We start from the raw sequence: 22,790 nt of genomic DNA, 5'->3' as shown, positions 1-22,790 counted from the left end.
AATATTCATAATTCATGTGACTTCTGAATGCCATGCTGAGTTTATAAAGGCACTCTTGGCCATTACACAAATCAATATGGTTGGCCATTATTGGTAGATCTATACAATTTCTATCATTGTATTGCTGTGTATCAATTTAGAAATTTTGTTTCTTTGATAAAACTAACAAGTAACATGATCAAGCCCGCTAATAACCTAAAAAAACAACATTCCAAGTATAAATCAAATGCTTATTTCAGCACCTTTAATGGACTACTGCACTACAGGCTAACAATTCTCTAATGGGACCCCTTCTTAAAGAATTATTTTCTTCCAAAGTTCAGCTTTTAACTCCATATCATCATTGTTGGAAGAAATTATTCTCATTAACTTATTATGACTTTCTAAGTCCTTTATCTCAAACAGTGTACAGTATACTCTCATCCCAAATTATCAAATCTGTAATAACTTTCTCGTCTTGATAATATTTTCCCTACAATGTAACAAGATGCTGAAGAGGAACAAGTATGTCATAGCATACTGCAACCAAAAATGTCTGATAAGCTTACCTCTATGGTACAAAATGCTTTATGAACATAACCTAGAAATAAAAATACACCAGGGTCTTCTATTGTTGCATCTATAAATCCAGTTTAACTTGCAAAAATCCATATAAAAGCTTCATATTTTGAAGCTTAATCAGCCAATACAGAGAAACATCAGTCTAATCCACCAAGAACTGGAAATCACTAGACATATAAACCTACTTACTGCCTTGTAAATGTGAAAAACAACTTCATTACTTTCTCAACTGTCTGATGATACCATCTTAAAATATATCTAACTTGACTCAGCTTTGGCTATACAGTATATATTATTTAAAACGGGGATGAACTGTCCGTTGTTCAAGAAAATATTCCAGCACCACACTTGAAATTCTGTTTGCATTGCCAACTAACCTGAACCATGATTTCCACCATATACAGTTTAATTCCACAACATTATGACCCACTATATGCAAGCTGACAAATGTATCATAAAATCAAGTTATGACATACCTAGTATTATAAAAACCTGGATACCATTTCTGTATCGAGGTGTCACATTTCACCCATTTAACAAATACAGAAACTTACAGCCTATTTAGCTAAAACTGCAAAACATTCTTAAAAGTAAAATGTTAAAAATGGAGATCACTTAAACCTTTAATGACTGTAGCAACACTACACTTTCCTTGTAACTTGGAGCATAAAAATTCAAACTAAAACCTCCTCATTTAAAAGTTCATGATTTAAACCTCTTTGTGTAGCCTATATTTAAATCTCACTGAAGCTTTCAGTAACATAAGTGTACAATACATTGAAAGACTTCTCAGTATAAATGAAGCCCCTCACACCATTGCTTCCTTTAAAAAGTGGAAAGCAATATCAGTACTTCAACACCAATCTGATGAATAACTCTTAAAAATACTTTACAGGTATATCTACCTAGATTTAGTTTTAACTGCCTTCACCTAAATCGAGGTGAACATGTCTATTGTTCCAAGAAAATATTTTAGCATCAGGCTCTAAACTGAGACTACATCTTGTGAACTATCCTTTACTGTGAATTCCACCACCTATAACATTTAATTCCAAGACGAATGACCTGGTATTGGTAAGGTTACTGGTATACTGAGTACTAAGATCGAGTCACTCCTAGACTATTTATTTTATTTATTTATTTACTACACTCGACTGTTCAAGTTTATGATACTGTCATTTTCTTTTGTAAACTTGGCTAACACAAATTCATAATGTAATATAATGTAGTTCCTGCTGGCCTATGATTAACTACCATGCCATAAATTTTATCACATCTATCCAGAGGATTAGGTATTGTAATTCAAAGTTAATACGCTATTGCTAATCTTATTATGGCTCCACTAAGCATCACTGCCCCTGGTTTGCAGTAGCCATTAAACAAACCATTCCCTCTTCACGAATATCATAGTCGACTCTAACCCTTCATATATCATCTGAGAACTCTTTAAGTCTCACTAAATTCGTCCATATATCACCTGAGACGTCTTAAGTCTCACTAAATTCGTCCATATATCATCTGAGAAGTCTTAGGCCTCACTAAATTCGTCCATATATCATCTGAGAAGTCTTAAGTCTCACTAAATTTGTCCATATATCATCTGAGAAGTTTTAAGTCTCACTAAATTCGTAACACTAAATATTTTTTTTTAAATTTTGTACCCAACCCTCAACCTACCTCATCTTAAAAATTATTTCATCTTAAGGTAATCTTCTTATTTCAAACCAACAAGTAGAATCTTCAAATCTCACGCCTTTTCAATTCCTTTACATAATATTCTTCTTCTGCTGAAAATCAATTTCAGCAGCACTTTGACTGAATAAACTAGATCAACAATTGCATGTTAAATCTGTGTAGGACTGTACTGTACTGACTACCCTTATGGTAACTTTTTTGGTTCCTGGCGCCAAAAGTGTCCAAACTGCAGAGGATTTAGATATATAAACTTGCTATCAATTCAGAGGAATTTCCAGTCTTCAGTCCCAAGAAATCAAAACTTATCCAATCCCGAGTCTCAATTTAAGTGCCGAACATAAGGTCGCCTAACCTGAAAATGGATTATATGTATGTACAACATTCCTGTGAGTCTCAGGCTACAAGTCAGAGTCTATGCTCAATTTATGTTTCAATATTAATTTTATTAAGACCCTTCAAAGAGCAGTTAAGTTTTGTTATTAAGTCAAATGGTTGAAGAATACGATATGGTCGGTTAGCCTTCAACAGTTAACAGCCTATACAATATTTTGCTTATAACACATTTCTACCTAGGTTACATTTACATAACACTAAAACTTACCAAATATAATCATTAATGAACTTTTAAACTACTAGAAAGAGACTTAGATTCAGTATAATGGAGAAATGTCACTTCCACAACAAAATAACACGGATTAGTATGACGGTGGACATCTGTCACGGATAGTCCAGACACTTGACGTCTCTTGACTACCATAATCCATTTCAGATAATTTTTCGATTGATAGTACATTTTACAGATAGTAATATAAGACCTGATAGTACCAGACTCTTCCATACATACCGCAATGGTTATTAGTATAGTACCCCATTTCCAATTTATAGGTTCAATTTGATGTACGGTTGCATAAAACATGGAAAACCTTCATCATAAAGGCAACTGGTAGCCATCTACGTTACATTGCTACAAAACATCGATAAATAAACAGCCAGTAACCATGAACTGAATAAAAAAAATATTACACAAATACTCAGCAAAAGAAAAAATTATTCTTTACCGGAAACGTAAAAAAATCATCTCGAACGGATTTTGTTGTTTATTTGAGAAATGCAGAAGAGCCTAAAAAGAAAAAAAAACGGACATTCAAAATAACGACGCTACGGACATCTATTGAAAGATGACTTGTAACTGAAAACGCCTTTATTTACACAAACATTAAACCTTCGATTTTACGTATGTGAGAAATTTTAACCATGTGATTTAAGATGTATTTCAAAAATATGTTCTTATTTTCTTTAATCCTAAATTTTCTTCCACTGTTGCTGCAAAACAGCTAAAATAAATTATTAAAAACAGTACATGATAACTACTGCAATATATAACTGGTGTTAAAGTTTTTAAAGCTTTGGCATTTGGAATACTCTCTTTATTAATGTAGACTAAATCTAAAAAAGTAAACGTTAATATTTTGTTCTAAAATGATTGAGTTTCAAGATATTTTGCTACAGCTGTCTGGTAAAAGAAAGCCAATACTATAGGTTCTGGTAAAAAAGGCAGTGGGACGATTGGTGAAAGCTGAAATGGTTATAAAAAAAACATTCAGTGATCATTTTTAATTCATCAAAATGACAATCAGGGGGAGGCATTTTATTAAAAAAAAGAGTATTCAGAAAAACCGAGTATTTAAATTGTAACAATGCATTGAGAAATTAAAATTTTTGAGAGCTTTTGTGAAGTTGTCTTATAAACCCAGATTCAGACATCATCCAAAATGGGAAAGAAAGCTAAACGAGTTTGAATACAATAATGAAATCGTCACACAAAAAATGAAGCCGTTCTGGATTTATTGGAAACTAATATTTCTAAAAAAAAATATTTAATTAATCCTACAAGCACAAACGGGTGTCATTAACTTCATCATTTAATAGTTTGACGAAAATGACGAGACACATAGTATAGTACAAGTTAGTATCTTGCAAATATAAATACATATATAGTCCCTAAGATTTTAAGAGTATTGTGTCAAATTTTTCTTTTTTCAATATACGATATTAATCAGGAAATAAACAATGACTTAACAGCCATCAATCATAGTCACTGAAATGACCCAAATTACATAAAGAATTATTTAACAATTTACTGGCAACTTTAGAAAGTGCGTCACTTGTACACTTTTGATATAAGATACTTGACAGCTGAAATATTTCAGATTAAAATACGTTAACGATAAAAGATACCAGATTCCATCTATATTTTAGAGCAAAAGTTTTATATTTTTTAAATCGTTTCATTTTGATTATCAAAAAACACTATTGTCTTTACTATTCAAGAACAATTATAAATCTATATTCCTATTATAGTCAGCCAATACATAAAAACAAATCTAATTATTTTAAAAATACAAATAATATTGTCAATAGTACCCAATTTTTCTTTTTTGAAAAATAACGATTACGATTTTTGCTACGAAAGGTTTGGCAACACAAACAACGAATTACGAAAAAGAAAATGACGAACTTTTCACTTTTTAAAATATATATATAAATTTCAGTGAGGCAGTGCATGAACAATCCTTGAATAAAACAACAAATTCACACATACATGCAACCAATATCAGATCGGCACTAAATATAGAACACTGCATCACATCTAGAGAATATCAAGATACATCACAACATTGTGAGGATGGGGCAGGCCATAGGACTAGCAACCTCACCCTAAAAAGCCATCTGAGACCTGGAAAGCTAACATTTTCTGGAGCGACGCCCTTGAAATGAAAGAGGCCCAGTCCTAACTAAACAGTAGGCCTACAACCTGAATACTTGTTGCCTCACCAGAAATGGTTTGGAGTACATTTATTGTCCTACAAAGTAGAGGAGTGCCTCGTAAAGGATTGTGGATCCCTTGGTGGAAAAAAATCTCCTAAATGGCCAATAAACATTTCATTCTGAGGCCAATGACAGTCATGTTTCACTACTGAGGGATGCTGGGAAGAGAAAATAACAGCATCCCAGCTCTTATATGTGGTGAGAAAGTCACTAACTGCCTGGCCATAGGGTTTGCAGCCCCAATCCATTAATGAATATTGCAAATAAACAGATAAAAATAAAATACAATATTTTGCTTGCCATTTAAATGTGTATGATTTGTTTTGCACTTTTGTGTAAGAAGCTAATCGTGAGAGAGAGACTGTGGAAAGATTAAGCTTTTTACTCATTGCTACCCAAATATTCTTTATGCCATTTTGTACTATTTCTATAAATAGACAACATTAAAAAGTATAAATTACAAGACATACCAGATTAGGGTTTGTAGAAGCATAATTTTTAAACATCAGAAACAAAAACGTAAATGAAGATGAGGAAAAAAGTTAAGTTTATCTTAGTTTAACCCAGACCACTGAGCTGATTAACAGCTCTCCTAGGGCTGGAATAAGAACCAACCGGTTACCTAATACCTAGATTGTGGAATCCGAAATGAGAAATTAATTTCTATCACCAGAAATAAATTCTTAATTCTTCATTGGCCGGTCGAAGAACGCTAACGTGTAGCGTGGAGAAAATGATGATGAGAATAACAAATGCTACTGAGAATAAGATACTAAATGAGAAAGAGGAACAAGATGTAATGTGAATAGAGAAAATTATGAATATTAAGAAGAGTATGCAAACTCTTGAAACAAAAACAAAGTATAAAAATAATAATCCTATATAGAATGCAGAATTTAGGCCAAAGGCCAAGCGCTGAGACCCATTAGATCATTCAACACTGAAAGGGAAATTGAGAGTAGAGTAGATAGGTTTGAAAGGTGCAACAGGAGGGAAACCTTGCAGTTGCACTAAGAAACAATTGTTAGGAGAGGATGCATAACAAGATGGAAGAAAGAGAATATGAATGGAAATACAGTAAAAGGAATGAAAGATGTTGCAGCTAGGGACAGAAGGGACACTGCAAAGAACCTTAAGTAATACCTACAGTGCACTGTGTGAGGTGCACTGACAGCACTATCTCCCTACAGGGACAATCCCATATGGGTACGCACTGGCAGCATACGAGATATAGAGAGGAAAAGGATATAAACTACAAAAACTTATTGATAAAATACTAATTAACCTGAATTGCTGAAATATAAGCAAAATGAAACAAGTACATACAGTACATTAGTACAGGAGTTCACCTCAAGACATAGCCCCTTAGCACTAACTACAAACCACTCAATCTTGAATTTGCAGAAATAAAATAAATGACTAAATTTGCACCAACACAGTAAAAAAAAAATAAAGGTTAGAAATCCAGTAATAAAATGAAAACTAATACTGTCGAATATCGTCAGGCACAAACAGCAAGACATTCTGTAAGTAATCTTCACAATCAATTTGAAGTGAGTAAAACCAAAGGCACTAATACATCAATTTTTATTTTAAGAACGAAGTTATAAAAAACTACTTTCTGAATTATGCCAAGATTAATTGTGACTAATGGGTTTGTCATAAACAAAAAGAGTTTAATCAGAGCAGTATGAAAACCTAACTATCGTGCATAAGTAAAAGTTTTTTTTAACACAAATAGTTTAATCAGAGCATTATGAAAAACCTATCTACCATGTAAAAGTTTTTTTTTTTTTTAAACAAAAATAGTTTAATCAGAGCAGTATGGAAAACCTATCTATAATGCATAAGTCAAAGTTTTTTCTTTGTAAAAAACACAAACAGAATGCTACTATTAAGACATCTGGTGAGCACAACAGTGAAAACAATGAACTCCCTGATAGGAGATTGATAATGCTGAGATAGAAAAATTAGCACAGTAGAACACTTAAGACAGGGGAGGATTTTGTTTGCTAACAAAACCTATTTTCAGTAAAAATAAGAAAAAGTCTGGAAAACAACCAGACATGAGCAAGTCAGCTAATGGTTTACTGAATCAGCATGATGGCATTCATCAAGTTATTCTATGCAAAGGATAATGACACAAAATCATAATTAACACTCTTTATTTGAATTTTACATAGTGTGCAATAAAATAACTCATTTGTTTTAAAAAAAGAGAAGCCATTTCATTGCAACAAGAAATAATGAGTGTTTTTGAGCTTTTAACCTTTAAATGCCAAGTGGCATTAAACAATTCCATCTCTATCCAGTGCTTCTTGATTATAGTGGCAACGGATTTACCAGTGAAATCTTAAAAGGTTTTTGAATCATTGTTTTTTTCATATACTTCCATGATTCTTGCAGTTTAAATTTTAGTGTTTCTTTGGACCATGAAGCTGATTTAAGCATAAAAATGTAACTGCACTTATATACACCACTTCAAAGACTTCATATTTTTAGTTTATACTGTACATATTTTTTCAAGTGTTGCGTAAAAATTGGTACTGTAATAATACAGAAGAAATAAGATTCATAATAATATTGAAGGAAAGGCCACATAACAAACATTACATCTCAGCAAAAAGTAATTACCAGGCAGACACCATCATGATGAATTACTAGGTGCTATACTGATGTTGCAGAAAAATTACAAGTCACAAGTATTGGTAAGGCAAAGTAATTTGGGGCTGACGCTGACTTCTAGTTACAGCTTTAGAAAACTGTCATTCCATGCCCAGAGTTTTACTGAATGACTTTACAAAACTGCTTGAGTAACCTTGGTTTAAACTTCGTTCTCTAAAGGTTAACATTCAGAGATCGGCAAGACTTCTATTACCATCTAAGCATGTTCCAAGTAATAAAAAGCTAACTGTTGCTGTCGTTTTCAATTAAGACGGCCATGTGATGGTACCAGCTCTTACTACTGGTGTGTTTGATAAGAATAACTGCTGATGGTGTACAACTGTTTCAGAGTTGAGTTCTAATCAAATAATTTTCCACCAGTTAAGTAATTATTAAAAACCCAATATATTTGTATTATTACAGTATTAAGGTACTGCGATTCAAAATGAAGGGTTTTTAAGGACAAGAAGTCTTGAATATTTTGACACACTCAAGAAAATTTAACAGACATTTTTACTTCACAAGTGAAAATTTCAATGAATCAAATCTTCAAATCTGGGAACAATCTCATAGTTATCCATTGAACTTTCATTCAGAAAAATTTGCAGCACACTTCACTCATTAGAAATGACATCTCTTACAGCCTCCTGCCTCAAATAACCAATGTTTTTCTGTACTACCATTCCCAATGCTTAACTTAGAATTAATATGCCAATTTTTTTCAAATGCCAATTTTTTTCAAAAGTGCATAAAAGGGACGATATAATTCAAATCAGTGGGTTTTACTGTGTCTTATACAAAAGGTATTTCATGGTACATCCTTATTATGAAAATACATGCACATTAACCATTACTGTAATTGAAAAAGTATGTTGATACTGAAATTCCATTTTCAACAACGAAAAGCAATTCACAGCCACCAATGACTAGATCAAAAAGTGAATTTCCGTATGTACCACAAGCAAGTAGTTTACCCCAAAATAATGTTCGTTATCCTGTACGTCTAAAGAAATGCGAACATCCCATAACTGTAGAAAAAAAGTAGAGGAACAGATTTTGAAATCTGCAACACAACTTTATCAGAGTTTAAATCTTAACCTAACCAAGCCAACCCTGATTGTGACCTGGTCTGAAAGATTACACTTTTCCATTCTTACTTATATTTAATAAGTTTGATTTCCATTAGTAAGTAAGTTTAGCATACTGATGCTTATGTAAAGGAAGACACAGCATGTGAATCTTGTATGGTAATTCCAAGAACCATTAAATATGTGAATTCCATTACGGTATCTATAAAACATAATCAATGTATTATGCAGATTGGTTATGCTTCAAATGTAAAGTATCTTTATGTCCTGTATAGTGAATAATTACCATACAGTATAGGGAATGTAAACCATGACAGTAATTAACAGACATGAATTTTTCAATTCACTTCTATACAAGACTTTACAGCACCTGTAAAGTATAAAAAATTAATATAAGAATAAGAATTAACACACAGACCATAACATTTAAAAAGCTGAACTGACTGTTCTGTAATCATACATTTACTTGGAACATACATACCTTTCATAGAAAAAAAAATTAAAATCTGTACACAAAATATACCTATATTATCTTTGCTTGTTCATTTACACACAAAATAAACTTATTTTAGTTTGTGATATGTTTCCCACCTAGCAATTCCTGTTTAAGTTTTCTAACGGTGACAGAACAATGCAAAAGTATTCTGCAATACTACATGCTATTACGAAAGTGATGACTTTACCTCTTATGAAATGCCTGCATGTCTACTTGCAATGCTTGTTCATGCACACTTGATTTTACTTTCAGAGAAAATTATTGTACCAGCAATTCATATACATCCACCTGATAATGATATTGTTCGTGTAGCTCTTAAAATCCTTTTTAGCAAGTAGAACTAAAAAGTACCAATCATACAGTACGTAATCAATAAACTTCAAAATGACATTTAAGGAAAGTTATATTTCAGTATTTCCCCTACTGCAATATGAACAGACACTCTACCAATAATGAGTAAAACAAAGGCACTATAACACATCTGGTCCTACTGTAATTTAACCCTTTCCTTCTCCAAACCTCTGCCAAGTCCTGTCTGTACTGGAGCCAAAGGTGCCATAAGCAATAATTAATTTATTTTTTTTTTTTGCAGTTGGTAATGTTATTATTCATCCCAGAAACTTATATTTCTCTCACTTACAAGCAGAATACTTTACTTAAATGCGGTATGACCAAAAAATGCAAAACACTAAGATAAAAGAGCAGAAAGTTGCTGAAATTGAAATATCAGAGCAACCTGATTGACTGGGTTAGGTTTTGTATGACATGTCAGAGTAATAAGGAACTTACAGTCTTAATGAAATAGAAAATATGTCTATATACTGGAAATTATTGCTACTGCAGCCCTGTTTGCCAGCAAATCTCACTCTGTATCATGATCTCCCGCAACATTTAGTTCATAGCTAATTAGTTTATAAACATATATGGTAAGTGACAGTTCTCCAGTAATATTTTGTTACTAAGAGCTATACAAAGTTTTAAATTACTTTCTGTTAATGGATCTCAACTTCAAATATTGTACATACAAATATCCCAACAGATGCAGGGAGTAATATTTAAAAAAACAGTAAAATTAATCAGGAATGCGTTGGTCACTGTCAGTGTTTGAGCAGCAGCAAAGAAATACTGTACTATTCATCTGGGAAAATGCCACATAAAAAAATGGAATTCACTACTTATTTGATATATTCCTTATGACTACCTTTTAACTCAAAGATATAAATTACAGTATGTAGAACCCATAAGCCTTAACAATGAATAACGTATTGGAGTAAATAAAATAATATACAGTATATAGTACAGCACAAACTCTGTCTGCAGAATTCTTTCAATACCAACGTAAGTGCCCTCAGCACAGAGTCCACATTGTTATTTTAATAAATATATATATAAGCATTCTTCAACTAGTGATCTTTTTAACAAACATCCTGGTCTGCCAATCTGCAGTTTGCTTATAATTAAGAAACTGCCATCGTGGATGCTGGAATACTTTGTGACTACAATATACAGTGCTGTAATTCCTTAACACTCACTGTCTGGTATTAAATACAGTGCAAAGAGGAGAGATAACTTTATGAAGAAAATCAGATATGCAACAGTATGTAAATTACAGGAAAAATAATGATGAAAATATGTGCCCTTAGCCAACTTGTTGAAAGCTGGAATGATCCTCAAGAATATAAAATTTTTGGAATAGTATATAAACACTTCAGGAAATAAGTGGTAAATTGGTTAACGATTAAAATACTACTGGATATGTGGTATGAGGTCCAGAATCATTACAGAATGTCTTCAAGGCTGCTGGTTATTCAAGGCAGCTGAACAATCCAGACATGGATGGTTTTATATACAGAAATCAAGGCAATGTTCACAATATTCAAGTGACTATACTGCAGGCGTAGATACAAGTGCTGGAGGAATTTATCAAGGAAGATGGATGATAGTCCCAGCAGATTTTCAGAAAGAACAAAAATAGGGCTGTTTTTTTTAAGTAGATGGCAAATATTATGCGAAATAAACAATGTCCGGGTGAATACCCTCACCAAAATCCAATTTGAATTAAGCATAACAGTTTTAGATAACTAAGTCCGATATGATGTATGACAACAAAGACAGTTTCCAAATTCAAACTGCTGCTTTCCTTCCTGGAGCAAGTAATTCAGGTGATTAAATATTCACACATAGCAGATATTACTAAGAAAGAGAGAGCCCACAAGAACATACTCATAGTTTACCTAAAGACCTGTGTTGTAAAAAAAATATTTAGTGGTTTGTTTTCCTATCATTTCACCCCAAAAGACAAAGAAGTATGAAAATAATTTCAATATGATATTTATTTCTATCAGTGTGTCACCCATCTTCCATGGATGATCTTTGTGAGGGATTTTCTTTTCTTCTGTACCCTGAGACCATCTCCCTCCTTCAACCCTTGGGCAAGAAATCAAAAGCAAAATTTATGAAACATTACATCTGCTGTGCCTAATGGAAACAGAAGGTAGTAAAGGCAGTCACAGAGATACGTGGCATCGAGTTACATCATTTCTAGACAAACTGCAATACATATTAACAGAGCTATGAGAAATATCAATGTGTTGTTAAATTACATGACCAATTACAAATGTCGAGCTGAAATGTTCTCACAATATAAATGATTTCCATGCTTGAATAAACAGTTGAAGATATTAGTTGAACTGTGAAGCATCTAGTCAGTTTGAGTAATGGACATTCTTGATATAAGTGATAGACAAGGATATATAGAGTAATTTCAATACAGTATACTGTACACAGTATTGACATTACATTAGAGTACATAGTGTTGGAAAATTAGATTAAGTTAGCATTAAACTTAAAAATGTTTGTTAGCCGGAAGTACCTTTGATAATTACAAACAGTAGCTGAATAAGACCACCGAGTCACAATTTTTGGACGCTAATACGAATTGTTAAGTATACCTTAGTTTTACCAGACCACTGAATACAAAGCACTGTTCCATTCTGGCTAGTTTTCAAAAACTCAAAATAGAGATGGATATTGAATTAATAAACTTGATTCATAATCAAGAGCATTACAGTATGATTTGGATTACCAAAGCTGATTATTCAGTAATTGTCAATCAAGTTTAATTTTGATTTTTCCTAAATACAGGCAGTTTTACATTAACCTTTCCATTTCACACAATTTCCTTTTTTCCCCACTGACAACCTCCTGAGAAGAGGGACTTGATCCGTGATAAGGCGAATAACATCTAAACAAAAGATTAGAACAAGCTAAAACCATATAAAACATATTTTCCTTCCCAGTAATTGTAGCATGGACCTGGGCACTGTATGAAAATATAAGTTAAAAGCCACTTAGATCCATTTGCACTGGCAATACCACACAATATATAATGTTAATTTTACAGTATTCAAGTATAACTTAATAAGTCACATTTTAGCTGTTCATTACTGTATTTCTCTTAGAAAGACTATCTTTGGCTTTTTTAAAGGAAAAATTTTTCCCCAGGTTTCACATGAGCATCAATACTGTAAAAAATGGGAATCTTGAGCATTTGGAATGTCTTCACAATCACAGTACCCTACAGATAGCATTCAACAACTTGCAAATATATCAATAAACTTATGAAACTTCTACCGCATAATTTTTGTCTATGACCATGGCACAACAAACGCATCCATACATTTTCCTATCACTATATGCACACAAAATATGCAAACTAATACTGGACACACTTGAAGCTGTTGAATTAGTAAGTGAAATCACCTTGAAGCAAATTCAAAAATGAAATCTTTTGCAACCAAATTTTGTGCTTAAAGATTAAGTTAATACATACATATGTAATGTTTGTGACTATGAAGGTAAAACCAAGTTGTGTACAGTTGAACCCCTTGCAAGGCTTCGGTTAGATACGCAACCCACTGAGGGAAACTAGAGTTCAATACTGCACATAATTTTGTACAACTTAGTTTCTGTGAATTCTCTTTTGGTAATTATGATACACTGCAATACATAATGAACTGTAACAGTTCTTGCATAATTGTTTGGTAATCATACATATACCAACTTTATGACTAAAGACAGACTCTCATCATCAATTCACTACCTTAATTACAACACATAATAATAACCCCAGTCTTTTCTCACAATGCTACAAGCAATATGTAATTGGCTAAACAAGACAGTTTGTTGCTTAATATCCATCCTTGAAGCACTCAAAGACTTACTTGTCACAAAAGAGCCATCTTTAAGCGTTGCATCGACTCTAAAATGCAACTTTACTGAAAGAAAATTGAAGCCCCTTCATGAAGCCTTCAAAACTTTATCACAAAATGCACTTTTACAACTACTCATATCTTATACAAGTAACTATGTGAATACTCTATAAGTAGGTGAATGATGAAATAAATATTTCAAAGCATAAGCAAGTTCTAAAGATGAAAAATTTGATGATTGCAACTCAGGTAAAGCATGTCTCATAAATAATCACATGTCAGTGTGTTCTGTTCAGGATGAATATGAGTTTTTCATTCTATCACAACGTTTGCAGAGAACTTTCGTAAGGCCACAGATGTGCTAAGATGTGTCTATCTCGTTTTCCTCGTCATCATCAAAATAACTTTGCTTTGCTTCTTCCCTTGTATTTATTAGTTCATTTACATAATCCTCACCAAACCTTATTTCCAAAATGTCAATGCTGAACTGGCCCAGTCGCTGAAGAAACTGGCAAGCTTTTCCGCAAGATTTAGTAAACTTCACTCCCTCCAAATTCAGATTGGGTGGGTTCTCTAAGGTGAGGTGACCTGGAATGCGCTTAATTCTGTGGAGAGTTACGTTTTCTGGCTTTGCCTCAATTAGCTCATCAGTGAGGCTAGCAGGAAGGCAGATGAGAATATCCATTTTTGTTGTAGAATTAGCTCTAGCTTGTAAATACACTGATCCTGTAAAATCATATAAAAATTCCACAGGTTTTGATCCTCCTGCATCATAGGTAAACACAGACTTTGCCCTGCGATATCGGTGGCCATCCTCAGTTGTGGCTATAACTTTCATTTTTCTCATCAAAAGAAATGTTGGTGGACTATACATATTGGCAAAGACAACATGAACATTAGTATCTGGGGGCTGTCGCGCAATGTGCTCGTAAACACTGATCATGGTTTTTGTTACACCTCCTTGATGGAGGAACCCAAAAATCACCACGCAGAAAATGTTCCACACGTGCCACATGATAAAGGGTACATGACCTGTAAACTTCCTGTTACTTTTAGAGTACAGCTGAATGTTGTCAGAATGAAGAATGACCAGAGGAAGCAGAGTCGGAAGGAGGAAGCGTGGTTCCTGATGTGGGAACGTTGAAAGGAAGATTACTGGCATGATAAAACTTATTAAGAGCATTGTTGCCATGCTGAAAACCTTGGGTTTCCTCACTATGTCATTGGAAATAAAACTAGTCACGTATTTGGACACAGTCCAGAGACCGAGAATGCCAAGAACTCCATGGAGTATTGGAATGTTAACTGCTAAATGCAGATAATATGGATGTATGCCATGATTCATGAGGTTTGCTGTCTTGGAATTATAGAAGAAAAAGTTTACTGGGGTTACAATAAAGGAATGGGCTGTAACATTCCAGTAGACAAGCTCTTCAAAGGACACCGACTCATAATAAAAAGAATCTGCCAATACGCATGTCACAAAAGTTATAAACACACCTGGCAGAAGGCTCAGGCATCTCAAGTGGAAATATGAAAAATCCACTTCTTTAGTAACTACTCCTCTCTGCAGCCAGTACGAAACTGGTACGAATGAGTATATTAGAAATGTTGGACGAACAAAGGTACCGTATGTTACAACCACAGATATGATGGCACTGTCTACATAATTGTACGGGGGTAATTTGCTCTTCATGCGAGCGAATTTCACCTTGTCTTTGACAGTGTCAGATGACTCATACAGATCTTGCAGTATACTTTCCTTCCTAATGATTTTGGTACTGTCAACTAAGGATTCACATACACGCCACAACAGGATGGCCATGAGGATAAGTTCAATTGTGTTTGAAAAAGTTCTCGTGCCATAAACAAGCATAACATATGAGCTTGCAAAAATTTCCACACAACTCCATGGTCTAAGGTAGCACATACAGGCAATTTTATAGATACAATAGTCTGCAATGAAAGACAACAGCGTCATAAAAACCCTAGGAGCTACAAGCAACACTTGAGGTGTCAAAAGTTCTACGTCAAAATAATAGCTAACAAAAGGAGCCAAGTACCGTAAAATGACGTAAGGTAGAGATACCACAGCAGAAAATGTGATTGAGCGAATAGGGGCTGACGTATGAAATTCCCATGGCTTCGGGGCTTCTATGTCCAGGATGTCACCTGGAATGTATAGGAAACACACACAAACTTTAGGTCCACCATTGAAATATTGAAATCAAAAAGAAAATCATGCAATGGAACTTTACAAAATGATAGCTACAAACCACTTATTACAAAGTTCTTTTACTCCTTAGTTGGTGGCTAGGGAAATAACAAGAGTAAACTGCTTAGTCTGCTGTTAAAGACAAATAAGTGAGCTTATCCTACAAGAGGGAAGGACCTACACTCACTTACCCGTATCAGCATTATTTTGTTAGTGAAACGCTGTAAGGTTGCTGTCATAAAGTGAGAAGATACGAAAGAAAACTACTTGTAGAGAGTAATGCAATAATTTTTATCCTAAGACATCCATTTTTCTGTTTTGGCAATACAAACTACTGACTTTTATAAACTGAAGATGCAATATGATAAACCATTAGTTCAAAAATCATAGTAAAATGAGAAATAGATGAGACCTCCTACAAAGTTCTAATATATCAAGCTTGTTTATGAACATGTATTCGTTTACATGGAGATTACTATGTATGAGGACATACATTTACGTAATATACTTAAAAATCCAATTTTTAACTCTCAAATCTATGTTCCAATACAAACACTTCAGTTTACATGTGCCTAACTCTGTGATAAGCAGCTCCCTAAACATAAAATGAAAAACAACCCTCACTGGCCATGTACCCCACTAGGCAGTGCATCTGTTGGTACCAGTGGTAGTTAAATCATTCTCTATTTTGTCAATTTTGCATTGACAAATAGATTTTGGTTTTAAAAACATTTTTTCAACCCAACACCAACAGTTTACGCGTGCCTTAGTAGCTATTTAAGCAGGAAGGTTTTCCTGAAGTATGAAAATGTAAACCATTAAGAAAGTATCTTTTTGAATGGCAAAGAACGTAGTTTTTGAATAGGTTACTGCAATACTGTACGTCTAACTTTAATGGCCACACAAACAAAAGTGGGAGCTTCTGCAACTTTGAGAAAGATCTTAGTGCCTACAGTAAAGTGAAGTGCAGCTTAGAAATTTGTGATTTGGTCTCCTTAACTTGAACGGCAAGAGATTTTAAATTCGTATGAAGACCAGCAACCACTTTCTTCTGTGTTGGCTACGGTGCTTATCATTCTGTGTTGGTTACAGTGGTTATCATTTTACCTTTCATATGTAAAAAAACAAATACGTACAGTATGCAAACCAAACAAACAGAAAGATAAGCACGACTTCAACTGCATTTTTTCTAAAGTACTCATAATAGCTGACTGAAGAAAACTACTATATCTTATAATATACATACCTGCCATAACTTGGACACTTTGATGAAATTCATCTGGATGTATGTAACCTGTTTGAACGCTTGCCAAATACAGACGTGCAATCGCCAATAACCACCAAAACAAAGAACTATCTGAAACTCTGAAAAACAAAAAAAATCATGTATCAAAATTACCATAAAGGCAAAAACAAAAATTTATGCAATCTTTATAGTTTCATACAATAAAGAACACTTTGGCTAAAATATATGATGAGTGTTTGGAAGCCCCAAGATATAAGAGACAGAAAAAACCTGGTGGTACTGATGAGGCAAGAAATATGTATTCGTAACAAAAAATACCGTGATGAATCTGCAGAGCAAGTTTTCAAGTAAACCATACACTAACAAATGTAAAAAGGGGAATTTAATGAATAAAAATAGGGCCTCCAAAAGTAAACATACGGTTGAAAGTGACAAAAGTGATAGAAGGGGCTATGTAACCTGTCTGCCTAAACACAATAACTAGACAATTTGAATGTCAGACCTGACTAGCCTACTAAAGATGACAAAAAGGCAACTGGTAAAGCAGTGGTTAGCCTAGTACTGTACTCTTGTATAAACAGATGATTATTTCTGTTCACAATTAAGCAAGAAATGCTACACAGAAAAGCAAGTATAGTTATTTTGTAACAAAGCAGGATAAATATTTAATATCGATAAGTGCAAAGTTGTATGGTGTTTTGCACGGCACTCTGTAGATGATACTAAAACTTTTCTGCAGCATCACTTTGGTCTCATCTGTACTAAACTGTTTTTATTTTTCATCTCTTCCCTTTAATCTCTCCTCAATCTCATGCTCAACTTTCTCACTTTAAACTTCTCCAGTTTTCACTTCTGCCTATGAGAGTCTACAAATATAACTCAAAGTTTTCTTTAATTTACTTAATAATAGCCTATCCTACTAACTAGTATTATGCTGAATATTTTTTCTCATATGTGACAAATATGTAATTAAATTTAATTGCATATATGTCACTTATTTTGGCTGAGACTTTTAACTTTCAATTACTGCTGCTAGTCAGGTAGAATGTGGTACTCTTAGCTAGGTTACTCTAAGAAAGGTCAGGTCAGGATATATTGCAGTAAGGATTACCATCATAAATTTTAAAAATGGTTAAGGGGATATATGCCCTTTGGTTTATATTGCAGTAAGGATTACCATAATAAATTTACAAATGGTTAAGGGGATATAATATACCCTTTAGGTTATATTGCAGTAAGGATTACCATCATAAATTTACAAATGGTTAAGGGGATATTATATACCTTAAGTTATATTGCAGTAAGGATTACCATCATAAATTTTACAAATGGTTATATACCCTTTGGATATAATATACCATCATAAATTTTACAAATGGTTATATTACCCTTAAAGTTATATTGCAGTAAGGATTACCATTAAAAATTTTACAAATGGTTAAGGGGATATAATATGCCATTTAGGTTATATTGCAGTAAGAATTACCATCACAAATTTTACAGATGGTTAAAGGGATATATACCCAATCAGGTAAAATTAGGTTAGTTTGGGTATAATAATATTTGGCAAGGTTAGGTTAGGTAAAATTAAAATTAGTTATGTAGTCTAACCTAGTAATTACAATTGCTACATGTTTACTGTAACATTATCTTAAATTTACATTACTATTATCTTAAAGAGTTAAATAAGTATGTCTTGAATTCTGCCTTTCAGTATAGTATAGGCTACAGTAGGCCTCAGTGTTACTCTTATAATTTATTTTACAAGAAAATTGTCTAAGCTTACATATAATTATATTAACTAACATGTAACTCCAATTATAAAATTTTTTAAACAAAATTTCAAAAGGCCTAGTAGGTTCAGGCCCAACTTACTTCCTCAACCTGACAAGTTTCGTTTTTGATTGGGACGGGATTCTGAACTCGCCATACTTCACTTTCCCGTCGGAGGGCGGTTTGCCGTCCTTGAACCTGACCTTCCTCTCGGAGGATGACTTTGCTTCGCTCGATTTCTCCTCCTCGGAAGCTGTTTTAGGCCTGGTAGGCCTATTACTGGACTCGTCATTGGATGCGTTGCCACTGGACTTCGCTTTCCCGTCGGAGGACGGCTTGTCATCAGAAGTATCTTCGTCCTTCTCCTCAGAAGGGGAATTATCGTCGTTGCTGTTACTGTTTTTAGTTGATTTTGACTTACCAATAGGCCTACTACTGATAGGCCTACTGACGTGCGACTCCCTACCAGCCGGAGGTGGTTCGATGTCTGTGGCCTCCTCCTTCTCATCAGGCGGGGATTTATTATCGCTGGGGTCAATTTCACCACTATTTTCACTTTGGTACTCCATGATTAGACATATGTTAAGGTGTGGTTATTATAAATTCGGTTTCTTTAACCGACATGGAATCGTCTAGGCCCACCAAAACTTCGTCTGCTTGTGTTGTTGTGAAATGTCAGTGTCACGATGACACGGTTCCGATTTTCAAGGTCAGATTTTGTATTTTATTGCAGCAGCCAAATGAAAATTCTTCTTTGTTTAATATGTATGTGTAAAATTATAAATAAAAAGACCTAATAACATTATAAATAAAAATACGATGACCGATTCTGATTATAACAGCCAAATGAAAATTCTTCTTTGTTTACTGTATATGTAAAAATTATAAATAAAAATATTATAACATGCTAAATAAATATTTTTTACTTCGTCTGCTTGTGTGTTGTTGTGAAATGTCAATAACACGATGACACGATTCCGAGGACAGTTTTTTTATTGCACTGCAGAAGTCACATGAAAATTCTTGATTATTTAATGCGTATGTGAAAATGATAAATAAAAATACCTATCATAACATTATAAACAGATATCATTTACCTATTAAAGAACTCTAAACAGATATAATTTTATCGACTTGGGACGTTAAAACAGATGAAACACATCTGACCTTCATCAAGGTACAAAGAAACCTATAATTAATCGATTCGATTAACATTTGTCTACGACTCAGCCACCATATATTAAGTGATCATAAGATCTAAAAGAAATGTGGCGTCTGTGCAGAAATATTTAAATAAAAGGGTCAGATGTCTGTAGCTTCCTTGATAACAACGTCCAGAGTTACGATTGGCCGAGGCATCGAATGAGACTTAAGCATTTGGTCAACAAGATTTTAAATCTTAATTTTATACAGTAGTTTCTTTTCTTATCTAAATAAGTTAGATTACTTTCTGAACGATTCGATTTTCCCCATTCTGCACTGAAGACGTTTCTTTCATCTGTGATAGTGCTTAATGGCTTAGAACTGTTACCCACTTGGCAACTGGCTGCCTTACTAAGCTTTCTGCTGCGTTTCCCCAGCAATTCAACTTTGATATCCTTCAATAATAGTTCTTTCTAAGTTTTTGCCCGGAATAAAGGTTCCTTGTTATCTTCTTTACAGAGAGCACAAACAACTTTGTATAGCCTACGTATTTTCATAACGGCGATACCTCGTCAAGACTCATTTCTGTAATATAAAGCTATTCGCTATACTATTCAATAAATCTCACTAGTAGTTTATGTGGTAATTGTAGTTAAAATATTTCACTTCTTTATTTCCTGTACTCTGAGCTAAATAGAAAAATGAGATATATAGTCTACATTTTCACCAAAATAATAATTGTTGTGTCCCATTGTATGTATTTTTATCATTCCCCTTTCTCTTTCTATTATATTCCTCTTATAACCTAGTTCAATGCCCAAATAAATTATATGCTTTATCCCTTTAATGCCTTTTATGTGCTCTGGTTTATATATATATATATATATATATATATATATATATATATATATATATATATATATATATATATATATATATATATATATATACATACATACATACATACATACACACACACAAACCAAACATCTTTTCAGTCTCCTGTAGCTGTTCAATAGTTTCTGCTATCACGAATGCAATATCAGCGAAAAAAAAATGTGGTTATTCTCTTTATTAACTCGTCTTCGAATCATTTCCATCGTTTCCTTTTTTTATCAAATCAAATTTGTTAGCAACCAGAACTATGAAGTTGATGTCGTGTCTTTTTGTCTTATTCCACTCGCAATTTCCAGTTCATGTTCTGGACCCTCTCCAAGGTAAAAATTCATGTTGTTTTTACATTTGTGGTGCTAATTTCATCTATGATTTTTTGGCGTATTCTGCATTCGTTCAAAATGTCCCCCTTTCAGAATCTAAACTTTTGTTGAAGTTTATTGCAGTCACAATCAGAGCATATTTTTACTTTGCAACATTTTTTCCTTGTGTTGTCTTCTATTTACCTTTTGTAAGACCGCGCCTGGACTATTCATTAACAAGAAGTCTCATGTGTTATTAGATTTATTTTTTTATTATCATCACCCAACACCCTACTAATTTATGTTTTGCTTCGTATTAAAATGTGTTGCCTTTTTCAGTCTATAGAAATCTTACGTATCCATAGTAGTCATGATGAGTGCATTCTATTTGAAACCATCAAAACAATGTTGCAAATACGAACTTTAAACACTTACTCAATTTTTTATTATCATCACCAAGTATCCTACTAATTTGTGCACGTTCTGGTTCTTATTAATAATTGGTTTTTGCAATGTTTAAAATGTTTATATTTCCGTATTATTCACAATGAGTGCATTCTGTTTAAAAACACCAAAGCAATTGTCAAATACGAACTGTAAACTCCTACCCATTTTTATTATAATCACCATTATCCTACTAATTTACTATCTGCTTCTTATTAATGATTGCCTTTTGCAGTGTATAAAATTTTTACATTTCTGCATTATTCACAACGAGTGCATTCCATTTGAAAACACCAAAACGACTGTCAAATACGACCCGTAAATTCGTACTCATTTTTTTTATTATAAACACCATTATCCTTCCTACTAATTCACGTTCTGCTTCCTATTAATGGTTGTCTTTTGCAATGTATTAAAATTTTATATTTCAGCATAACTCGGAACGAGTATACTCTATTTAAAAAAAAAACACCAAAGCAATTGTCAAATACGACCTGTAAACTAGTACTCATTTTTATTATAAAAACCTTGATCAGTCCTACTAGTTTACGTTAGCTTCTTATTAAGACTGTCTTCTGTAGTATATTAAAATTTTATATTCCATCCTTATTCACAACGAGTGCATTCTATTTGAAAACACCAAAGCAATTGTCAAATACGACCTGTAAACTGGCACTCATTTTCATCATAAACACCATTATCATTCCTACTAGTTTATGTTAGTTTCTTATTAATGACTGTCTTCTGTAGTATATTAAAATTTTTCATCTTTATTCACAAAGAGTGCATTCTATTTGAAAACGCCAAAGCAATTGTCAAATACGACCTGTAAACTCGTACTCATTCTTATTATGAAGACCATTATCATTCCTACTAATTTACTTCTGATTGTCTTGTGTAGTATATTAAAATTTTATATTCCATCCTTATTCACAAAGAGTGCATTCTATTTGAAAACGCCAAAGCAATTGTCAAATACGACCTGTAAACTCGTACTCATTCTTATTATGAACACCATTATAATTCCTACTAATTTACGTTCTGCTTATTAATGATTGCCTTTTGTAATGTATTAAAATTTTATATTCCATCCTTATTCACAAAGAGTGCATTCTATTTGAAAACACCAAAGCAATTGTCAAATACGACCTGTAAACTGGCACTCATTTTTATCATAAGCACAATTATCATTCCTGCTAATTTACTTTCCGCTTATTAATGATTGCATT

General features: G+C 33.3%; 2 protein-coding genes across 2 annotated transcripts in view; both read right to left on the bottom strand.

The window, feature by feature from the left end:
- The window catches only part of LOC136831213 (apolipoprotein D-like), a 51,946-nt gene extending 49,637 nt beyond the window's left edge, over positions 1-2,309 (bottom strand). Inside the window, exon 1 of the mRNA XM_067091226.1 lies at positions 2,239-2,309. The gene's annotated coding sequence lies outside the window, so the exon portion shown is untranslated. The remainder of the gene's footprint in view (positions 1-2,238) is intronic.
- A 4,926-nt stretch (positions 2,310-7,235) lies between these two features.
- PIG-Z (phosphatidylinositol glycan anchor biosynthesis class Z) lies at positions 7,236-19,466 on the bottom strand. Its single transcript, XM_067091224.1, has 4 exons — positions 18,881-19,466; positions 17,006-17,124; positions 10,758-15,716; positions 7,236-10,194 (listed from the first exon to the last, which is right to left on the bottom strand). Exons 1-3 carry the CDS (start codon positions 19,345-19,347, stop codon positions 13,906-13,908), a joined length of 2,397 nt encoding a protein of 798 aa, XP_066947325.1. The 5' UTR covers positions 19,348-19,466; the 3' UTR covers positions 7,236-10,194; positions 10,758-13,905.
- Positions 19,467-22,790: the final 3,324 nt, after the last annotated feature.

The sequence above is a fragment of the Macrobrachium rosenbergii genome, chromosome 48 (assembly GCF_040412425.1).
Source record: "Macrobrachium rosenbergii isolate ZJJX-2024 chromosome 48, ASM4041242v1, whole genome shotgun sequence".
In the NCBI taxonomy this organism is placed as follows: domain Eukaryota; kingdom Metazoa; phylum Arthropoda; class Malacostraca; order Decapoda; family Palaemonidae; genus Macrobrachium; species Macrobrachium rosenbergii.
Note: the sequence above shows the minus strand (reverse complement) of the source record. Positions and strands in the feature narration are given on the sequence as shown.